We start from the raw sequence: 18535 nt of genomic DNA, 5'->3' as shown, positions 1-18535 counted from the left end.
CTTTGTTCATTGGTATTTTGGTGACTTGTGTTCTATTCACCTTAAAAGTTCTTGTGTTTTTAATATGTGCTAAAATTTAAGAGTATATGTGTCGATTCATCATATCACAGTGATTTGAAACAAACTTGTTGGACTTTAACCTGGTGTTGTAAGACTTCTTACTGTGCTCACCCTAGTCCAACGCTGGCATCTCCACATCATGGCTCGATAATTGTGGTAAGACGTCTTTATTCTTGTACTCCAATCACTTCATAATAGAAAGTAACATACTGGCCCAAACCATCTGATCTCTGTACATTGGAGACAAGGCATACGATGGAAGATGCGCATCAAGACCCACTTGAAGTCCTCATATGCAGACCTATGTGGGAATTGCTTGAGCAGTGTAAACTTCTAATGGACAATTCCCTGCTGTTTCGGACCCTGCCTGGATGACTCCAACTCTGAGATAGAGTCTGACCTGAGACACATTCACCTGACTTGCCCCGATAGTTGGTAAGGAAAGCTCCTCCAGATAGTTACTTAGCTTAAAACCTGGTGTAAGTATCTGGTTAACTCCGCAATTGATTAATTGATTGCTGTAATCATCAACACCCCCAGCCACCGCAGACCTGACTAACCCGGATCTGATTAATCCCCCCCCCCCCCCCCACCCCGAACCATCTTATCCAGTTATTTGGAGGGACCTAGCTGTCATTGCAGAACCTGCAATTCATGTACAATCAGTTAGGAAAATAAGTTTATCTGCGAGTCTTAAGGTCTTGGTGACACCACACTTGTAGAATTGTGAACCGTTTTGTTCCCTATGCTTAGATAGAGTGTAACAAAGGTTTACTAGATTGACTTTGAGGAATGACGGGATTGGCATACGAGGAAAGATTGAATAGAATCAGGCTCCCTGAATGAAAACATTTCCCAATTCGACCATTTCAAAAGAAATTCTGCTTTTCTATTTTTTCAACCGAAGATGCCGCTTTCCTACCTGCTTATTTAACTCCTCAAAATCCCATTGCATGGGCTTTGCGTCCTCCTCAATTTATTTTCTACCTTTGTGACATCAACAAACTTAGGCCGTTACTGATATAAACTGCAATTAGCTAAGACATAAGCACTGATCCCGAGGTACTACACTAGCTACAGTCTGCCAATGTGAAGGCGATGCACTGAGGAGGTGGTATGTAAATGTGGCAGGCCTGACTTAAAGGGCACCTGGAAAGCATGTTTGTGTATCTGTGGTGAAGGTAGCAGCATCATGGCACGCACCCATGGAAGGCGGACTCCACTATTTGCTCCCTGGAGATGCTGTTAAGGTAGTGGCAGTCTGGAGGAGCTTTCTTTTTCTTGAGTAGTGGGAGGAGGCAGTCAGCCAGTCAAAACAGGTATGGATGGAGGTGGCTCAGGAGGCGAGCAGCCACATTGTGGTCAGCGGAACATGGATGCAGTGCAGGAAGCACTTTAGAAGTCTAGCAAGGTGAGTGAAATGCTATCCCTGAACAACAGGGCTTCCATTTGGAGTCATCAGCTCATGTATGAGCAGAGCAGCCTGAGGTCACCCAGTGCTCAGCAACAGTGAGGATATGGATGCCCATCTGCATTCATGAGCTGTGGCCCATGCTCACCTGCAAGAAGTGGAGGCGGTGAAACTGGATCCTTTGGACATCAAGCAAGTGAGCCACGGAATGCAGTGAAGGAGAGCACCATGGGCTTCACTCTCATTCTTAAAAGAGCACATCATGTGTGATAAAGGGTTTGCACCAGTGCTGCATCTCATCCCAGGGAGACAGAACAGATACACATGACATTGAATGATGAGATGAATAATGGGATAAGTGCATTTAATATAAAAGGAATGTATTGAGCAAACTAAACAAACTCAGAAGAGGACAAAACCCTGGTCTGGATGGATTGCATCAATATAATTTCTAACAATCTATAGAGGAGATGGTCAAGGCAATGCTACTCCTGTTTAATAATTTGTTTGAAAGAGGTGTGCTAGTTGACTGGCAGCCAGTCAATATAATTCCTGCATTTAAGGGAAACAGGATATGCCAAGGGAATTATAGAAAAGTTAGTTTAAGATTGATGGTAGAAAAATAATGGAATCTCAAAAGTGGAGAGAATAGAAGAGAATCTAGAGATGAATAATGAATTGTCAGCAAGGATCTTAAAAAGGAAAAACTTGCTTGACAAACGTTATTGAATTATTTGAGGAGTTAAGAGCGGCAAATTAAGTTCAACACAGATAAATATCAGGTAGTACATTTTGCTAGGGAGAATAGGGAGATCACTTATGAGTTGCAAAGTGCAAGTCTAGATGGGGTAGAGGAGTCTAGCACATCCTCCACCAGTGCAGATGCACTCACATCAGTAGGGCCTTGTGAGTTTTGAATGGCTGGCCTTGGGTAGAGAATGGAAGAGTGCATTCATGAGATGTGGTCAGGTGTCTCAGGTATATGAGCATGTGAGCTTCTGCATTGACAGAGTGATCAACTTCATGGAGAGCCATGAGTGGATACAGGAACATACTGCTGTGCACAGACTGCAGGCCACATTATGTTGAATTGACCTGTCCGTTGCACTAATGCTGCAAAGGTGCATGGATCAGCAACCAGATGCTCACTCGCTTCTGGTTCCCTAGAATAAACATACATGTCATGAAAGGGCCTGGGGCAGGAAGGGTTGATGTCAAGGGGGGCCATCCCTCATGAGGCACCTTCACCTGCTCCCTTTGCCTCTGTCCAAGGCAGTATCTATACAGTATATCCCAATGACCAAGAGGCTGTCCTGGCATCGATCCAGGTGGAGCAGCCTATGGCAATGCCCCACCGCTACCATGCCAATAATAGGCACCACATGCATTGCAGCCACTTGCAGACATAAGTGAACTACCTGCCTCCATTTCTGCTTTAGCCATGAGTGAACTACCCAATAGGAATGACAGCAAGCAGATGGCATTGTATCGGTAATTTCATTTGAAATTTCAAGTCCGATAATTTCATTTGAAAATGTCACTTGAGTAACATTTATAATGCTTCTGTTCATTGGTTAACCTTCATTGTAATGAAATGGTTCATGCTGTCACTCTGGTTTGTGTACTCCCATTGTTTTGAAGACTGCATGATGCAGTAGGTGTGTGATGCAAAGGTGCGTGGTCAGGGACACTGGTCGATGGCAATGTGTCTTCCAGGAATTGTGAGGAAACAGGTGACTGCTCTGTGTGACTGGCATTTTGGATGTGGTATCTCCTTGTGGGAAAGTTTCAATACTGGGCCAAATAACATCCAGAATGTACCATCCTTTGGAGAAGCATGCCTTTATCAGTATGGCCTGAGCTTCCTTGTCACTCTGGCCAATATCAGGTTAAAGTGCAACAGGTTTGTTTCGAATTAATGGCTTTCGGAGCATAGCTGAGGAAGGAGCTGAGCTCCAAAAGCTAATAATTTGAAACAAACCTGCTGCATTTTAACCTGTTATTGTAAGACTGTGCCCACCTCAGTCCAACGCTGGCATCTCCACATCATGACTCTGGTCAATGATGACTCAGCTGGACATCTGAAAAGCCTTGATGCACAGGATCATCTTGCTTCAACACATCTCCCTTCTTCAAAGACATTAGCCAAATCTCTGAAGGGTCATGTTTTGTAGAGTGCAGCTACTGCCGCCATGTGATAAACCGTTGAGTGAGTGTACTGGAGGGCATCCTCCAAATGGTCAAGGCACCAGAATTGCATCTCGGATCCAATGGCCTGCTCAATAGTAGCTCTTGTGCTAGGGGTGGCAGTGATTGTAAAGCTCTGTTTTAATTTGGCATCCCTCCATCTGCGAGAGATGATGGGAATGCAACCTCAGAATTTTGTTGTGGACAGAGGAGATACTCCGCTGAGCTTCTCTTGATGGCTGAACAAGCCCATTCTGAAAAAGAAAAGTCCGCCACAAGTGTCATGGGGTTGTCCATCGCCGTGACATGGGATGACCTCTGCTGATGCCTTATTTACAGGGCTTTTGAGCTTCAGGGACCACATGTCTTGGTGGTGGCAAATTCCTGGCCCCTTGTCCTTGGGATGGTTCTGATTGTCTCCACCCCTCACTTCCCTGTGGAATTGTTCTGATTGAACCCTCGCTCTGGGGTATGATTGTGATCGTCATCCCACCTCCATGCAGAATTGTTCTGAATATTTCTGTGGGATCGTTCTGATGGGCCCCTACCCAGTAGGGATGGTTGTGAATATTCTTGTGGGGATAGTTCTGTTTAGTCCCTTTCCATGTGGTACGGTTCTGATTGGACTGTACCTCGTAGCGATGGTTTTGATTGGTTTCTCTCCCCGTGGGATAGTTCTGATTGGCCCATACCCAGTAGGGAATGTTCTGAATATTCTTGTGGGATGGTTCTGATTGGTCCTGCTCCCCGTGCGATGGTTCTGATGGCCCCTACCCAGTAGGGATGATTCTGATTGAAACAAAAACAGAAAATACTGGACAATCTCAGCAGGTCTGACAGCATCTGTGGAGAGAAGTGGGAGCTAATGTTTTGAGTCTGGATGACTCTTTTTCAAAGCTAGTGAGATCTGGAGAATGGGTCAGATTTATACTGTAGTGGGGGGGGGGGGGGGGGTGGCGTGGAGCATTGGGGCTGGATAGCGGGCCAGCGATAGGTGGAGAGTGACAAATATATCGAGGACAGAAGGCAAAGGGAATATAAATGGGGGGTGATTAAGGCTAAGAAGTGTGTTGATAGTAGCACATAGAGATTAGAATGTGTGAATGGCAGAACATAGTTGAGCAGTGCATCAAGTGGCAACTAGTAACAGTTGGCCCAATTGGATTGAGGAGAGGGGGATCAATGGTGAGGGAAAAACAGATCAATGGAAGAAATTAAAATAAAGTGATAGATATAAAAATGGAGTGGAGGAGAGAGTTCACAGTCTGAAGTTGTTGAGCTCAATGTCAAGTCCGGAAGGCTTCAATGTGCCTCATCGGACGATTCCTCCAGTTTGCGCTGGGCTTCATTGGATCATTGCAGCAGGTCAAGGACAGGCATGTGGATATGAGAGGAAGATGGTGAGTTGAAATGGCAAGCGACAGGACGGTCTGGGTCCTGCTTGCGGAGGGGCCGGGGGTGTTCCGCAAAGCTGTCACCCAGTCTACATTTAGTCTCTCCAATGTAAAGTGGTTCTGATTGGTTACTCCCCCTGTGCGATTGGCCCCGACCCTGGAGGGGAGGCTCTGATTGGTCCTGCCCACTGTGTAATGGTTCTGATTGGTTGCAACCCTCTTGTAGGAGGGCTCTGATTGGTTCCCCTCCCCAATAGGGACGATTTTGATTGGCCCCTCCCTGTGGGACGGTCCTGATTGGTTCTCCTTCCTGTCGGGTTGATTCTAAAACGTTCCTCCCTGTGGGACGGCTCTGATTGGGTCCCCTCCCCAGTAGGGACGGTTCCGATTGATACCCCTCCCAGTAGGGACTGTTCTGATTGGTTCCCCTACCCAGTCGGGTTGGTTCTGATTGGCCCCTCCCTGTGGGACGGCATTGATGGGTTCCCCTCCCCAGTAGCGACGGTTCTGGTTGGGTCCCCTACCCAGTCAGGTTGATTTTGATTGGCTCCTCCCTGTGGGCTGCCCTGATTGGCTCCTCTGTCTGTGACTCCGTGTTGACGAGTCTCGCCCAGGCAGTAGCCCAGCGGAGCGGTGACACGGCCAGGTCAGGGTTACCTGGCCCCCCGCAGAGTGAAGTCTGCTCCGCCATGGGCAAGAACATGACGGCGGGCGTGCCGCTGCCGGGCCGCGGGCTCCACATGGTCTGCATGACAGTGATGATGCTGTGCGGGCTGCACTTCGCCGTCACCCTGATGTACTACTTGGACGTGCACGTCTACACCGGGCAGATGATGCGGCGGGTCGGCAGCTTCCTGGTCAACGAGAGGCTTCCCGCGGCCGCCAACGGCACAGTAGTCCCGGCTCCCCCCTTCAACAGCACTGTGCCCCCTCCGACACCGCTTCAGCCGTGCCCCGAGACACCGCCTCACCTCCGTAAGTGGCCCGGGGAGGAGGAGGGGTGGGTGAGGGAGGGGGGTTCAGGACGGCGTCTGCTGCCCCCCCACCCCCGGCCTGAGAGTGGGAGTGGGTGGGAGTGAGTGGACATTCATGGGTGGAAAGCTCACGGCAAGCGTTTTCTCTTTGGGCTATGGGCAATTTTGTTCATCGAAAAACCCATTTCCAGAATGAAAACGCTTTCATTTGTGATATAAATGGATAAACAAAAGAACAAGTGAGGGAGATGAGACGGTAACATTTTTTAATACGTGCACTGCCTGGTAGGGTGGCGAGAGCAGATTAGGCAATAACTTTGCAAAGGCAATGGGCTATCTACTACAACAGGAACAAAAATCGAGCTGTAAGGGAGGAGTGGGGTTAATTAGATGCCTCTTAATGAGCTGGCACAGGCAAAATGGACAACAAATTAGCGAGGGTGTGGCGATACTGCAAAGGTGAGTTGTGGAATCAGAGCGGTGGATTTTTACAGGGGGACGGTGTACCCCCACAACGCCCCGGGCATAAAAGTCAGTCTGCACCTCGGCGATTGGTTCACAGCTCTGTAGTCCCAGCAGTATGGTGGCCACTGCTTAGACCAGTGACTTTCAAAGTGGGCGTTGCGACCTGTGGATGGGTCGCGGGAAGCAAATCTCCCAGAGAGAGATTTCAACAGATTAACCTAAAATCACAAACCTATTATTTGTCTTGATCAGGCAAAATGCATGAATAATTTGTATCTTAATTGGGGATAATTGTAATCTTGTCATTGGCTCCATTCCAAAGCTAACAGTGGGCCACCTATAATTTACTCTTTACACCTTTTTCTATTTGTTCATTCATGTGATTATGGGTGTCACTGGCTAGGCCAGCATTTATTGCCCATCCCTCATCATCCTTGAGGAGCTGGTGGTGAGCTGCTATCTTGAACCGCTGCAGTCCATGTGGTGTAGATAAACCTACTGCTGTTAGAAAGGGCATTCCAGGATTATGAGCCAGCAGCAGTGAAGGAACGGTGATGTATTTCCAAGTCAGGGTGGTGGGTGACTTGGAGGGAACTTGTAGGCAGTGATATTTTCCATGCATCTGAAGTGCTTGTCCTTGTAGGTGGTCGAGGTTTGGAAGATTCTGTTGATGGATCCTTGATGAGTTGCTGCAGTTCATCTTGCAGGTGGCATACACTGCTGCTACTGTGTGTCAGTGGTGGAGGGAGTGAATGTTTGTGGAGTGGTGCCAATCAAGCAAACTGCTTTGTCCTGGATGGTGTCAAGCTTCTTGAGTGTTGTTGGAGCTGCACTCATCCAGGCAAGGGTTCCATCACACTCTTGACTTGTGCATTGTAGATGGTGGACAGGCTTTGGGGAGTCAGGAGGTGATTTGCCACAGAATTCCTAACCTCTGACCTACTCTTGTAGCCACAGTATCTATGAGGAGGTAACAAGGAAGTTTGACAAAGCAGAGCCTGTGGACATGATTTATTTAGATTTCCAGAAAGCCTTTGACAAGGTGCCACATAGGAGATTGTTAAATAAGTTAAGAGCTCCTGGTGTTGAGAGTAAGATCCTGGCAAGGATAGAGGATTGGCTGACTGGCAGAAGGCAGAGTGGGGATAAAGGGGTCTTTTTCAGGATGGCAGCTGGTGACTAGTGCTGTGCCTCTGGGGTCGGTGCTGGGACCACAACCATTTCACAATATACATTAACTGTCTGGAAGAAGGAACTGAGGGCACTGTTGCTAAGTTTGCAGATGATACAAAGATATGCAGAGGGACAGGTAGTATTCAGGACGCAGGGGGCTACAGGAGGTCTTGGCCAGGCTTGGAGAGTGAGCAACGAAGTGGCAGATGGAATACAATGTGGAAAAGTGTGAGGTTATGCACTTTGGAAGGAGGAATGGAGGCATAGACTATTTTCTAAATGGGGAAATGCTTAAGAAATCAGAAGCACAAAGGGACTTGGGAGTCCTTGTTCACGATTCTCTTAAGGTTAACACCGGTTCAGTTGGCAGTTAGGAAAGTAAATGCAATGTTAGCATTCATATCTAGAGGGCTAGAATACAAGACCAGGGATGTACTTCTGAGACTGTATCAGGCTCTGGTCAGACCCCATTTGGAGTATTGTGAGCAGTTTTAGCCCTGGATCCTAAGGAAGGATGTCCTGGCCTTGGAAAGAGCCCAGAGGAGGTTCGCAATAATAATCCCTGGAATGAACAATTTGTCATTTGAGGACTCTGGGTCTGTTTAGAAGGAGTTTAGAAGGATGAGGGCAGATCTTATTGAAACTTACAGGATACAGCGAGGCCTGGATAGAGTGGATGTGGAGAAGTTGTTTCAACCAGTAGGAAAAACTAGAACCAGAGGACACCATCTCAGACTAAAGGGACGATCCTTTAAAACAGAGATGAGGAGGAATTTCTTCAGCCAGAGGATGGTGAATCTGTGGAACTCTTTGCCGCAGAAGGCTATGGAGACCAAATCACTTGAGTGTCTTTAAGGCAGATTTTTGATTAATGAGGGATTGTGGGGAGAAGGCAGGATAATGGGGATGAGAAAATATCAGCCGTGATTGAATGGCGGAGCAGACTTGATGGGCTGAGTGGCCTAATTCTGCTCCTATGTCTTATGGTCTTGGGGCTAGTCCAGCTCATTTTCTGGTCAAGGGTAACCCTCAGGATGATGGTAGACCCACTACAGTGCAGAAGGAGGCTGTTCAGTCCATCAAGCCTGCACTAATCCTCTGAAAGAGCACTGTACGTAGGCCCAGCCCTGCCCTATCTCCGTGACCACACCTAACCTGCACATCCCTCAAAACTAAGGGGCAATTTTATCATGACCAATCCACCTAACCTGCATGTGGGGCAGCACGGTAGCATTGTGGATAGCATAATTGCTCCACAGCTCCAGGGTCCCAGGTTCGATTCCGGCTTGGGTCGCTGTCTGTGCGGAGTCTGCGCATCCTCCCTGTGTGTGCGTGGGTTTCCTCCGGGTGCTCCGGTTTCCTCCCACAGTCCAAAGATGTGCAGGTTAGGTGGATTGGCCATGATAATTGCCCTCAGTGTTGGGTGGGATTACTGGGTTATGGGGATCAGGTGGAGGTGTTGACCTTGGGTATGGTGCTCTTTCCAAGAACCGGTGCAGTCTCGATGGGCTGAATGGCCTCCTGCCCTGTAAATTCTCCTTCTGCACTGTAAATTCTATGATCTATGATAAATATCTTTCGACTGTGAGGGGAAACTGGAGCACCAGGAGGCAACCCTCAGATGCTGGGAGAACATGCAAACAGACAGTCACCCAAGGCCAGAATCAAACCCCAGCGACAGTGCTCACCATGCTGCCCCTACTGTGGAGGATTCAATGATGCTGATGCCATTGGACATCAAGGAGTGATGGTTTTATTCTCCCTTATTGGAGATGGTCATTGGGAAGAGGCCGGGCTTTAATGCTGAAAATTCTGTAAATGCATGTGGGATGTTGATTGATCAGCTCGACTCGTTTCACCACTCGTTGCATCATCTGTCGGCAGTCATTGTTCCAATTCCTGCATGAAGAATTGCTATTATTAGATGAAGTACTGGAAGGTTGCCAGCAATTGTGTAAGTTATCCAGGCCAAAGCATCACTTCCAGGCAAGGAGAAAATATGGAATATAGGAGCTGGAACAAGCTGCTCCTCCACTTGAGCCTCTTCCAGTATTCTATTGGAACATGGCTAATATGTGCCTCAACTTCATTTGCACGCAATTTCCCCACAATATTCTTGACTCATCAAAATTGATATTAGTCTTGTAAATTTCAATTAACCCAACAACCACCGCCTTTTTTGGAGGGCACGAGGCAGAGAGTTCCAGATTTTTATTACCTTTTTGTGTGCAAAGGTGGTTCCTGACCCCTCTCCTGAATGGCTGCCCGTGAATTGTAAGGTAGTGTCTTATTCTGAATTTCCTCACCAGAGGAAATATCGTTCTAATTATTTGAAAAACCATTTGAAATCGATCTTCTAAACTCAATGGAAGACGGGCTAAATTTATACAACTTGTTTTCACAACCCTGCATAATTTGATGAAACTGCCTCATCCAAGGCCAGTAAATCCTTCCTGATGTGCAACGGGGAAACGCACTCTTGAACATTGAAACATCCCTTACTCACTTTTCTATTCTGAGTCCACTTGATATTTTGAATGCCGTTTGTACCTGTGACTAGCTGTTAGTATACATGAACATCTAAATCCCTTTTCCCCTCCACAGTTCTGAGTTTCTCACCATTAAGGCAATACTCTGACTTGTCTTTCTCAGATTCAAAGCGGTTCGCATCACACTCCTTCACCTTGAACTTTGTCTGCCACACATTTGTCCCCTCAGTTACTTTGTCTATGCCCGTTACAACTTCCTGCTCCATTCTTTGCAATTTGATTTGTAGTGGTTTGTGATGGGGCAGGATGGAAGAAATTATTAATTTAGACAAAATAAGAAAGCCATCCATGTGGCATTCAAATAATCAAGCTATAGAAAGCTCTTCAGAAAATGTAACACATCCAGAAATGCAAAAGAGTATTTCCCAGATGATAAGGGCAGAAAATGCAGGCAAGCTTTTTTTGGAGAGGGAAGCAGTTAACATTTCAGGTCAAAGATCTTTCATCAGAACTGGAAAATGATAGTGCTCATACAGATTATAAACAACTATAACGGAGCAGAAAGACTAAAAGGGAAGGACTGGGATAACCGATAACAAGATGGTGCAAGCAGAAAAGGTGGTGGCCGTGGGTCAAGTCAAGAAACAAAAGATCAGCCTAGTGTAACTGGGAAAAGCAGGGTCATGCATGCTGTTTTTCATTGTGCTAAGGAATGGGTTGGGGAGGAGGGAAAAGGAACTTGCCGTTCTAACCGTGCCATTCGCAACCTCAGCATATCCTAAATTGCTTTACAGCAATGAAACACTTTTGAATCATTGCTGTTAGTGATGGGGAAACTTTGCAGCCAGTTGTGCATAGCAGGCTCTCGCAGCCATGTGATATTGACCGGATGATTTGTTTTTAGTGTCGTTGAAAAAATAATAAATATTGCTTGGCTCTTTGAGGTCGTGTCATGGGATTTTTTGCATCCACTTGTGAGCAGGGGGACCCTCTGTTTAATGACCCTCTGTTTAATGTCCTATCTGTAGGTGAGAAAGCTGACTTGTAAGGTTGAACTTCCATTTGCCTGTGCAATGAATTTCTGGCCTGTTGTCAGAGGCTCCTTGCTTCCACGTACTAGCAGGAGTGATACCAACTGATACTGGGAGCAGGTGACTGCTGACTTGATCAAGAAGTGAAGGAATAAAAGTTAGTATGGGAAGGATGTGATTTTAAAATCCTGGATGTAAGTTCCAGATTTAATTTCTAGCTTGTGCTGGTTAAGCTGCTCTCCAGCTAGGTGACAGCGGAGGATGCCCAAATGAGCAGAAAACCTCTTGGTTCCAGCTCCTGGTTGTTATTTAGTGAAACTTGGTTGATGTACGAGTGCGTCAGTTAATTATTGATTGGCTCAGCTGCAATGTCACCCAAAGCCCAGTAAAGCTGCATATAATGTTTTTGAACTGATTCTGGATTATCTTTTTCTCAATAGTGGGACTACTCAAAATAGAATTTTCTCAGCCTGTAAGCCTGGAGGATGTGAAAAAGATTAATCCGCTAGTGCGGGAAGGAGGCCGATTTACTCCAGTGGAATGTACAGCTGCATCCAAAGTTGCCATCATCATTCCCTTTCGCGATCGTCTTCAGCATTTGAAGTATTGGTTATATTATCTGCATCCAATTCTTCAGAGGCAGCAGCTCGATTATGGCGTGTATGTCATTAACCAGGTAAGAAATTGCTCCGATAATGTAATTAGAATTAGAAAATGATTGCAACTCAGAAGGCAACCATGCAGCCTTGGTTGTATCCGCGTTGGCTCGCTCATGTACACTAACTCCGCTCCACTCTCTCTGCTTTTTCCTATTGGCCCTGCAGATTTTTTTCTTCTCAGATAATTATTCTGTTCTCTTTTGAAGGCCTCGGTTGAATCTGCCTCCACTTCACACTCTGGCCTTGCACTTTGCTGTCTTAAGGATTTTCGTCCTGTCGCCATTGGTTCTTTTGATGCACCATATCTCTGTGTCCTCTGGCTCTTGATTCTTGCTCAAATGTGACTGGTTTCTCACTATCTACTCTGACCAGACTACTCTGAACTTTTTATATTCAACCTGATTCTTACTTGTACTGCCAACCTCTTCACCTCTCTCCCTCTTGCGTCATCTGGGGAGCTCTGGGTTTGTTTGTGTTACCTTTTCCCCCTCATCGGAATGGTGACTGAATCTGAACTATCTTCTCCTTATAAAGGCAACGCATTGTTCAGTCATAGTTTTGCTGCCAGTCTTTGATGCCAGTTTACCTCGGCCAGATTTATTTGCACCCCAATGATTTGCAAACCCCCTCCCAATTAAACTCTTGCCCTTCTCTAGCTTGGCACTACACTTACTATCTCAGCCTATGTTAGGATAATTAAAGGCCCTCATTTCATTGTTCTATCATTCTTGCACCTCTGTAATGTTTTGTCAAATTGTTCCTCTATATTGTTTTCCATTGTTGGTGGCCTATACAATACACCCAGTAATGTAATGGTATCTCTGTTGCTTCTGCCCTGGCCCCTTTGGGACATTCTCTGTCCAACACTCCAGTGTTCTCTTTAATCAATAACCCTCCTCATTTCTTCCTTATCTTTCCTGTATCCAGGAATGTTACTGGTTGATTTAAATTAAAAGTTTGCTTGTATACTCCCACTACTCTGTCCTATGACACCACTTCATGATTTTTCTTTCCCACTTTTCCACACTTTTATTTCAGACTTGCAGCTCACAGCCCAAGTCGCTCATTGCTTCCTTCATGACTCTCAGCTCAGCTTTTGGCTTCTTTTATATTTTCTCTGCTCTGCTCTTGGCCTAAAATATAAACTACACCTACAAACTCAGCATTGCCTTCCAGTCCTGAGAGAGCACCAGTATCCACCTCCTGTGATGTTTAACATGCCTGTGATTGTTGGCACTGTCGAGTGTGTTACTGCCTGCACCTTGGTGCTTATTAGTTTTAGGGGTGGATGGGTGAGAATTGCTGCTGCTTGTGTAGGTGTAAATTGTGTTCAACAGATGACGATGAGATAATAGGCATGTTAATCATCATATTTCTTCTTGCTGTGTTTGGGCATGGGCCTGGTCATAATTGGTCTGATGCAAATGACAAATCTTTGTCGTCGAACTGCATTTGTCTTTTTCTCATCTGGAAAATAAATGGAGTATGGCGCACGGTAGCACAGTCGTTAGCACGGTGCCGAGGACTCTGGTTTGACCCTGGCCCCAGGTCACTTTCCATGTGGAGTTTGCACATTCTCCCCGTGTCCGCGTGGGTCTCATCCCCACCGCACGAAGAAACGCAGGGTGGGTGAATTGGCCACGCTAAATTACTCCTCGATTGGGGAAAGAAAAGAATTGGGTACTCTAAAATTAAGAGGAAAAAAAATTCTTAAATAGATGGAATATCTTAAATGGAATATCTCAATGTTCTGGATTTTATCATTTATTGGGTGTGCACTAGTAATCTAGAGAATGAGTTAAAATCCTGCTAGTTAGTGAATTTGATTGATTTCTTTTTTTCTTTTAAGAAAATTTAGATCAATGCTGGAATCTGTAAAGTGCCCATATAGCTGTCTGGTGTCAAATCCAACTGGTTCGTGTAAAATCCAACTGGTTCCACTAATATCTATTTAAAGAAGTTAGACGTCCAGTACCACTCCAATATTGTTGACTACCCTTTGAAATGGCCTAACGAACCATTCAATTGTATCAAACTCTACAAAGAATAAGAATATATGGATGGATTGTTCGACTGCAACTCTCATCCAATGTGCATTTTCTCAGGGCTGATCATAGCCTGTTGCCGCAAATCTAAAATACTTTGAAATTATTTCTGGAAGCTAGTTCCTTATTCGAAAATATGATTCCAAATATTTTCTTTGCCAATTTCTCTAATGGCCATTTTATGCACTTTCCATTGCATGTAGTGGTTGAAATAATATGAATGTAAAACAGTGGACCTACTAGTCACCTAGGATGTCTCAAGTGGGCGTCAGTGAGTTACTCTTCATCTGTAAAAGCATGTAAAGGAAGGTGGCTGACTTGGTCTTTTCCTGAGGCATAAGTTCATTATAATTACATGTACCTTTAACCCTTTTAAGTAGCAGAGTAATTTGTGTCTGTTTTGACATTTATAGAAATGTGTTGCTGAAATCTCTTCAGTTTTTACCTCTTGAGATTGTGAAACTGTTCAATCTGAGTTGCTTAGTGTTGGTAGAATAGTAGTGTCAGTTGTACTGTAATGTAATCTGTATTGTATCTTTATTTAGAACTGTAATAGAGGCAATGAATGAAATGGAGTACCTACTAAACTATATTCCAAAAAGGCAGGGTAAAATATGTAGACTAAAACCCATTTATATTTCTTGCAACATGTTGCAAATACTGTAAATTTGCTAATTTTATAACCTGATGTGTAATAGTGCAGGGTAATTATTTTTTTCTATATTAAATTTTTAAAAATAAATTTAGAGTACCCAAATATTTTTTTCCAATTATGGGACAATTTAGCGTCGCCAATATACCTAAACTGCACATCTTTGGGTTGTGGGGGATGAAACCCATGCAGACATGGAAAGATTTCTATATTAAAGTTTCTTCAAAATTTTTTAGCCTCCATATACAAATTGGAAGTTACTGGGGAGTCACCCTGTGGTGAAGCAACCCAGGAGACAACAGCTTTGTACCATGAGGGTTTCGGTGGTTTGGTGCTGTCTTGTTAAAGGCCTTGTTATTCTGCGATGTTATGGGTTAAGCATCAGTTTATTGACTTATCATGCTGGAAAAAGTCTAGCCTTGTTTATTTTCATCCCAGAAGAGTAATTTTTCCAGTTGTGGAGCTATATGACATGTTCCAGTTCTCTTTCTAGCACCCTTTTTCTGTATGAAAATCAATTGAGCATTCATAGGCTGATCACATCAACTGAAACCTGTGTTTTTAGCCCCAATGTTAATGTATCCTAGGTCTAAAGGTTACTCCTATTCACAGTAAACTGCTTATTGCAATGCACATATGAAGCCTAATATGATTCCTGTTGATAATTGAAATCATAATGTTCCTTTACACAGATTAAGTTCTCTTATTATTTTACAAAAAAAATTAGAAGCAGCAGAAACACGACTAAGTATACAAAGGAATAATTGAATGAGATTTGGGTGCCGTTCAGGAGTGCTTACCTCATTTAATCCACAATATTTATGGAACAAAGAAATTTCCGTGCATTGCAGGTGATTCAAGAGAAGAAAATAATTTGACTACACTTGTCACCATGACATGGCTGCCTTTAGCTACAAAGAATAAAAGTTTCCATTGGCATTACATACAAAGAGCAATTTTCTGACTTGTGTTATTGGTGGAGGCTTGAAATGATGAGGATTTTCATGTGCCCTCTAAGATGTAATGCAGCATTTGCTCATATCTTTGAATGTAGATGCCGTATTCATCTGGGCTGGATTTGGGGATTGTGGAAAGATGAATTGTTGGTGTGTGGTGGGGGGGGGGGGGGGGAGAGAAAAGTTTATTATGAAAGAGAAAACTGAATTTTTCAGGGAAACTTTACCAATGGATGTAGGTGGAAATCTATTTCCAATTTAAAAGGTCTGTGTGTCCACAAATCAAGAAATATTTTCTTCCAAGAGGGCATAGAATCTGAAAATTTAGAACCGCATAATTTGAAGGTCAGCATCAGAAGTAGAGGTTTTATTTGAGTTTTAATTTGGAAATTACTGTTGGTACCACATTAGAGGTGAATCTTTGTATGCTGTCGGGCAAATATTTAGTGGATCTTTACAAATGTTGAGTGTAATAGTGGACAGAACCTTGACATGTGAATGTGAAATGTTCTATTTTAGCATTGACATGAACATGTTTATTTCAAACAGGTGAACACATCTGCTAAAATAGTGGAGCGAGGGATGTCATATGCAAGCGTCCTTCCTGTTCTTTCCCCTTATTTTTCTTTTCTATTGTATTTTTGCCTTTACATTTATGATCCAAGTTTGTTTAATTGACCCTGCAACTTTAAGGCAAAGTGACCTTTAATTCAAACAAGCAGATTCCACAAGGCTGTGCTGCTTTGAACTAGTGATTGGAGATTGGCTGACATCAAGTGACATCACCTGATTGAGGTGATTGGTGGCCAATGAATGGGCCCAAACGTCTGTACTTTGCCGGTAACAGGTGGTGATTGGATATTATCCCCCTGGAATGTTTCTCAGAGCCACGAGATTCCATTTTGGTTTCTCTTTTGGTTTTGAAGCTGAACATTTAGAAAGACAAAGCTCAGTCCACTATTGTCAGCATGGTTTTATGAAGGGCAAGTCATGGGCGGCACAGTGGTTAGCACCACTGCCTCACAGCTCCAGGGTCCCGGGTTCAATTCTGGCCTCGGGTGACTGTCTGTGTGGAGTTTGCACTTTCTCCCTGTGTCTGAGTGGGTTTGTTCCGGGTGCTCTGGTTTCTTCCCACAGTCCAAAGATGTGCAGGTTAGGTGGATTGGCTGTGCTAAATTGCCCTTGGCGTCCAAAAAAAAGATTAGGTGGGGTTACTGAGAAACGGGTGCTTTTTCCAAGGGCTTGTGCAGACTCAATGAGCCGAATGACCTCCTTCTGCACTGGAAATTCTATGATTCTTTCCTCAAGCTTGTATAGTTACCTCTGCCCCAACACTAAAACTCTAGTATGGCACTCTGTCTTCTCACTCAATCTGAATTTGAAATCTGGAAAGCACAAATTGTTTCATAGTCTGTATCACCAAGTGGAGATGGGGGCTGTCATTATGAAAACCCCGATGAGGAGGTAAAAGTTGTAACACAAAGAATGGTCAACGAACTCAAGGATTACACCCTCAGCTGCACTTGTTGCTGAAGGTAGCCATGTGAAGGAAAAGAATATAAAGCTGGAGGGGTTGAAGAGTGTTTTTTGGGGCTGACTAGTTACTAATATAGAGACTGTATACTGGAGATGGATATGTGTTTGGGATTTATGTTTTGCATCCCTCGTAATGAAATGTCAGTGCCCCAAAGTTTCATTCTTTTAGAGGGGGAGGTATGCAAGGGTCTTGTTCCTTATTTTCCCTTTTATGTTTACTGTTTTATCTTTGATCCATGGATGTTTAATGGACCTGTGACTTTCAGGCAAAGCAGCTTGTAAGCATCCGTTAATTCAAACAAGCTGATTCCAGAATGCTGTGCTGAATTGGACTGGTGATTGGCTGACATCAGTAATGACATAGGTTGATTGATTATGGTTAGTGGCCAATGAATGGTCCCAAAAGGCAATGCTCTGTCTGGTAACAGGTGGTGATTGGATATTATCCCACTGAAATGTTTCTCAGAGCCACGAGGTTCCATTTTAGTTTCACTTTCGTTTCTGCAGCTGGGATGGAGGATTCTGATTATTTCTCTCCCAAAAGATCTGGCTAAACTCTCTTCATCCGGCTACGTGAGGACTCCCTCTCCAGTAAGCCTGGGTGCCATTCTTGGAACTGCAAAGGCTTGAGGTCAAACAAGCTGAAGGCAAGGTTTGATATGAGATAGTGTCTCAATAAATAAGTAACCACAAAATGAACAATCTGATGTGAAGCCCATGGGCGCATCCTCTGAGAGTAAGGCATTCCTAAATTACAGTGAAGATTGTTACAGGCTGTAAACCAGCATGATGCGAGGAAAGCTTGTTACAGAACCACCATTGGAAGCAATGACTCTTATCTTTTTACCTTCATCCTTATTATTTTTACCCTCCCTCACCCGCTCTGTGTTTGTCTGCCTCGCATGTGTGGGTAGAGAGTGGGTTAGTTAAATGGGGCAGTAGGTTAGCTTGTTGATATTCAGTTGCACTTGCTGCATATTTCACCATTAATCTTGTTGTGTTTCAACTTAGAAACCTGGTGACTGTAATTATTGGGCAGTCAAGGACCAAAGATTTTGGGAATTGTTATTAATTCATTTGAGTTCTGACTCCGGGGCATGTGGGGCTGGAATCGACCGTGGACTTGCCCAGGGTGGCATAACACATATCAATACTAAACATTTATTAATACTAAACATTAGCTCATGTCATTAACAGTAACTTCTTGGAAGCAAAGGATCTCACTGATATGGTGAGAGAACCTTGACAGGATGAGACACTCGCTTGGAGGAATTAAAAAATTATATCTTTATTAGAAACAAAACTACTGAATTGCACTTGTAGTTTTCGTATAGTTTTAACAATTATGGGCAGAGACGAATATAGAAAAGTGCAAAGCTTTAAAAAAATAAAAAAAATTCCATCAGGCTGGCTTAAAAAAACTGAGTGCCTGTCCATCAATCACTCATTTCCTCATCTGTCCAATTTTCTCTGTAGATATTTTGTGCTATTGGCCCCGACCAC

At 44.3% G+C, this 18535-nt stretch overlaps 1 protein-coding gene across 1 annotated transcript in view; it reads left to right on the top strand.

Annotated features, from left to right (window-relative positions):
* The first annotated feature begins 5674 nt into the window (after positions 1–5674).
* The window catches only part of LOC140429713 (beta-1,4-galactosyltransferase 1-like), a 76199-nt gene continuing 63338 nt past the window's right edge, over positions 5675–18535 (top strand). The window contains 2 exon segments of the mRNA XM_072517043.1: positions 5675–6027; positions 11625–11860. Coding sequence (XP_072373144.1) covers positions 5742–6027; positions 11625–11860 — 522 coding nt within the window. The 5' untranslated portion in view covers positions 5675–5741.

This window comes from Scyliorhinus torazame, chromosome 9 (assembly GCF_047496885.1).
Source record: "Scyliorhinus torazame isolate Kashiwa2021f chromosome 9, sScyTor2.1, whole genome shotgun sequence".
In the NCBI taxonomy this organism is placed as follows: domain Eukaryota; kingdom Metazoa; phylum Chordata; class Chondrichthyes; order Carcharhiniformes; family Scyliorhinidae; genus Scyliorhinus; species Scyliorhinus torazame.
This window is presented reverse-complemented; position numbering and strand designations above follow the sequence as displayed.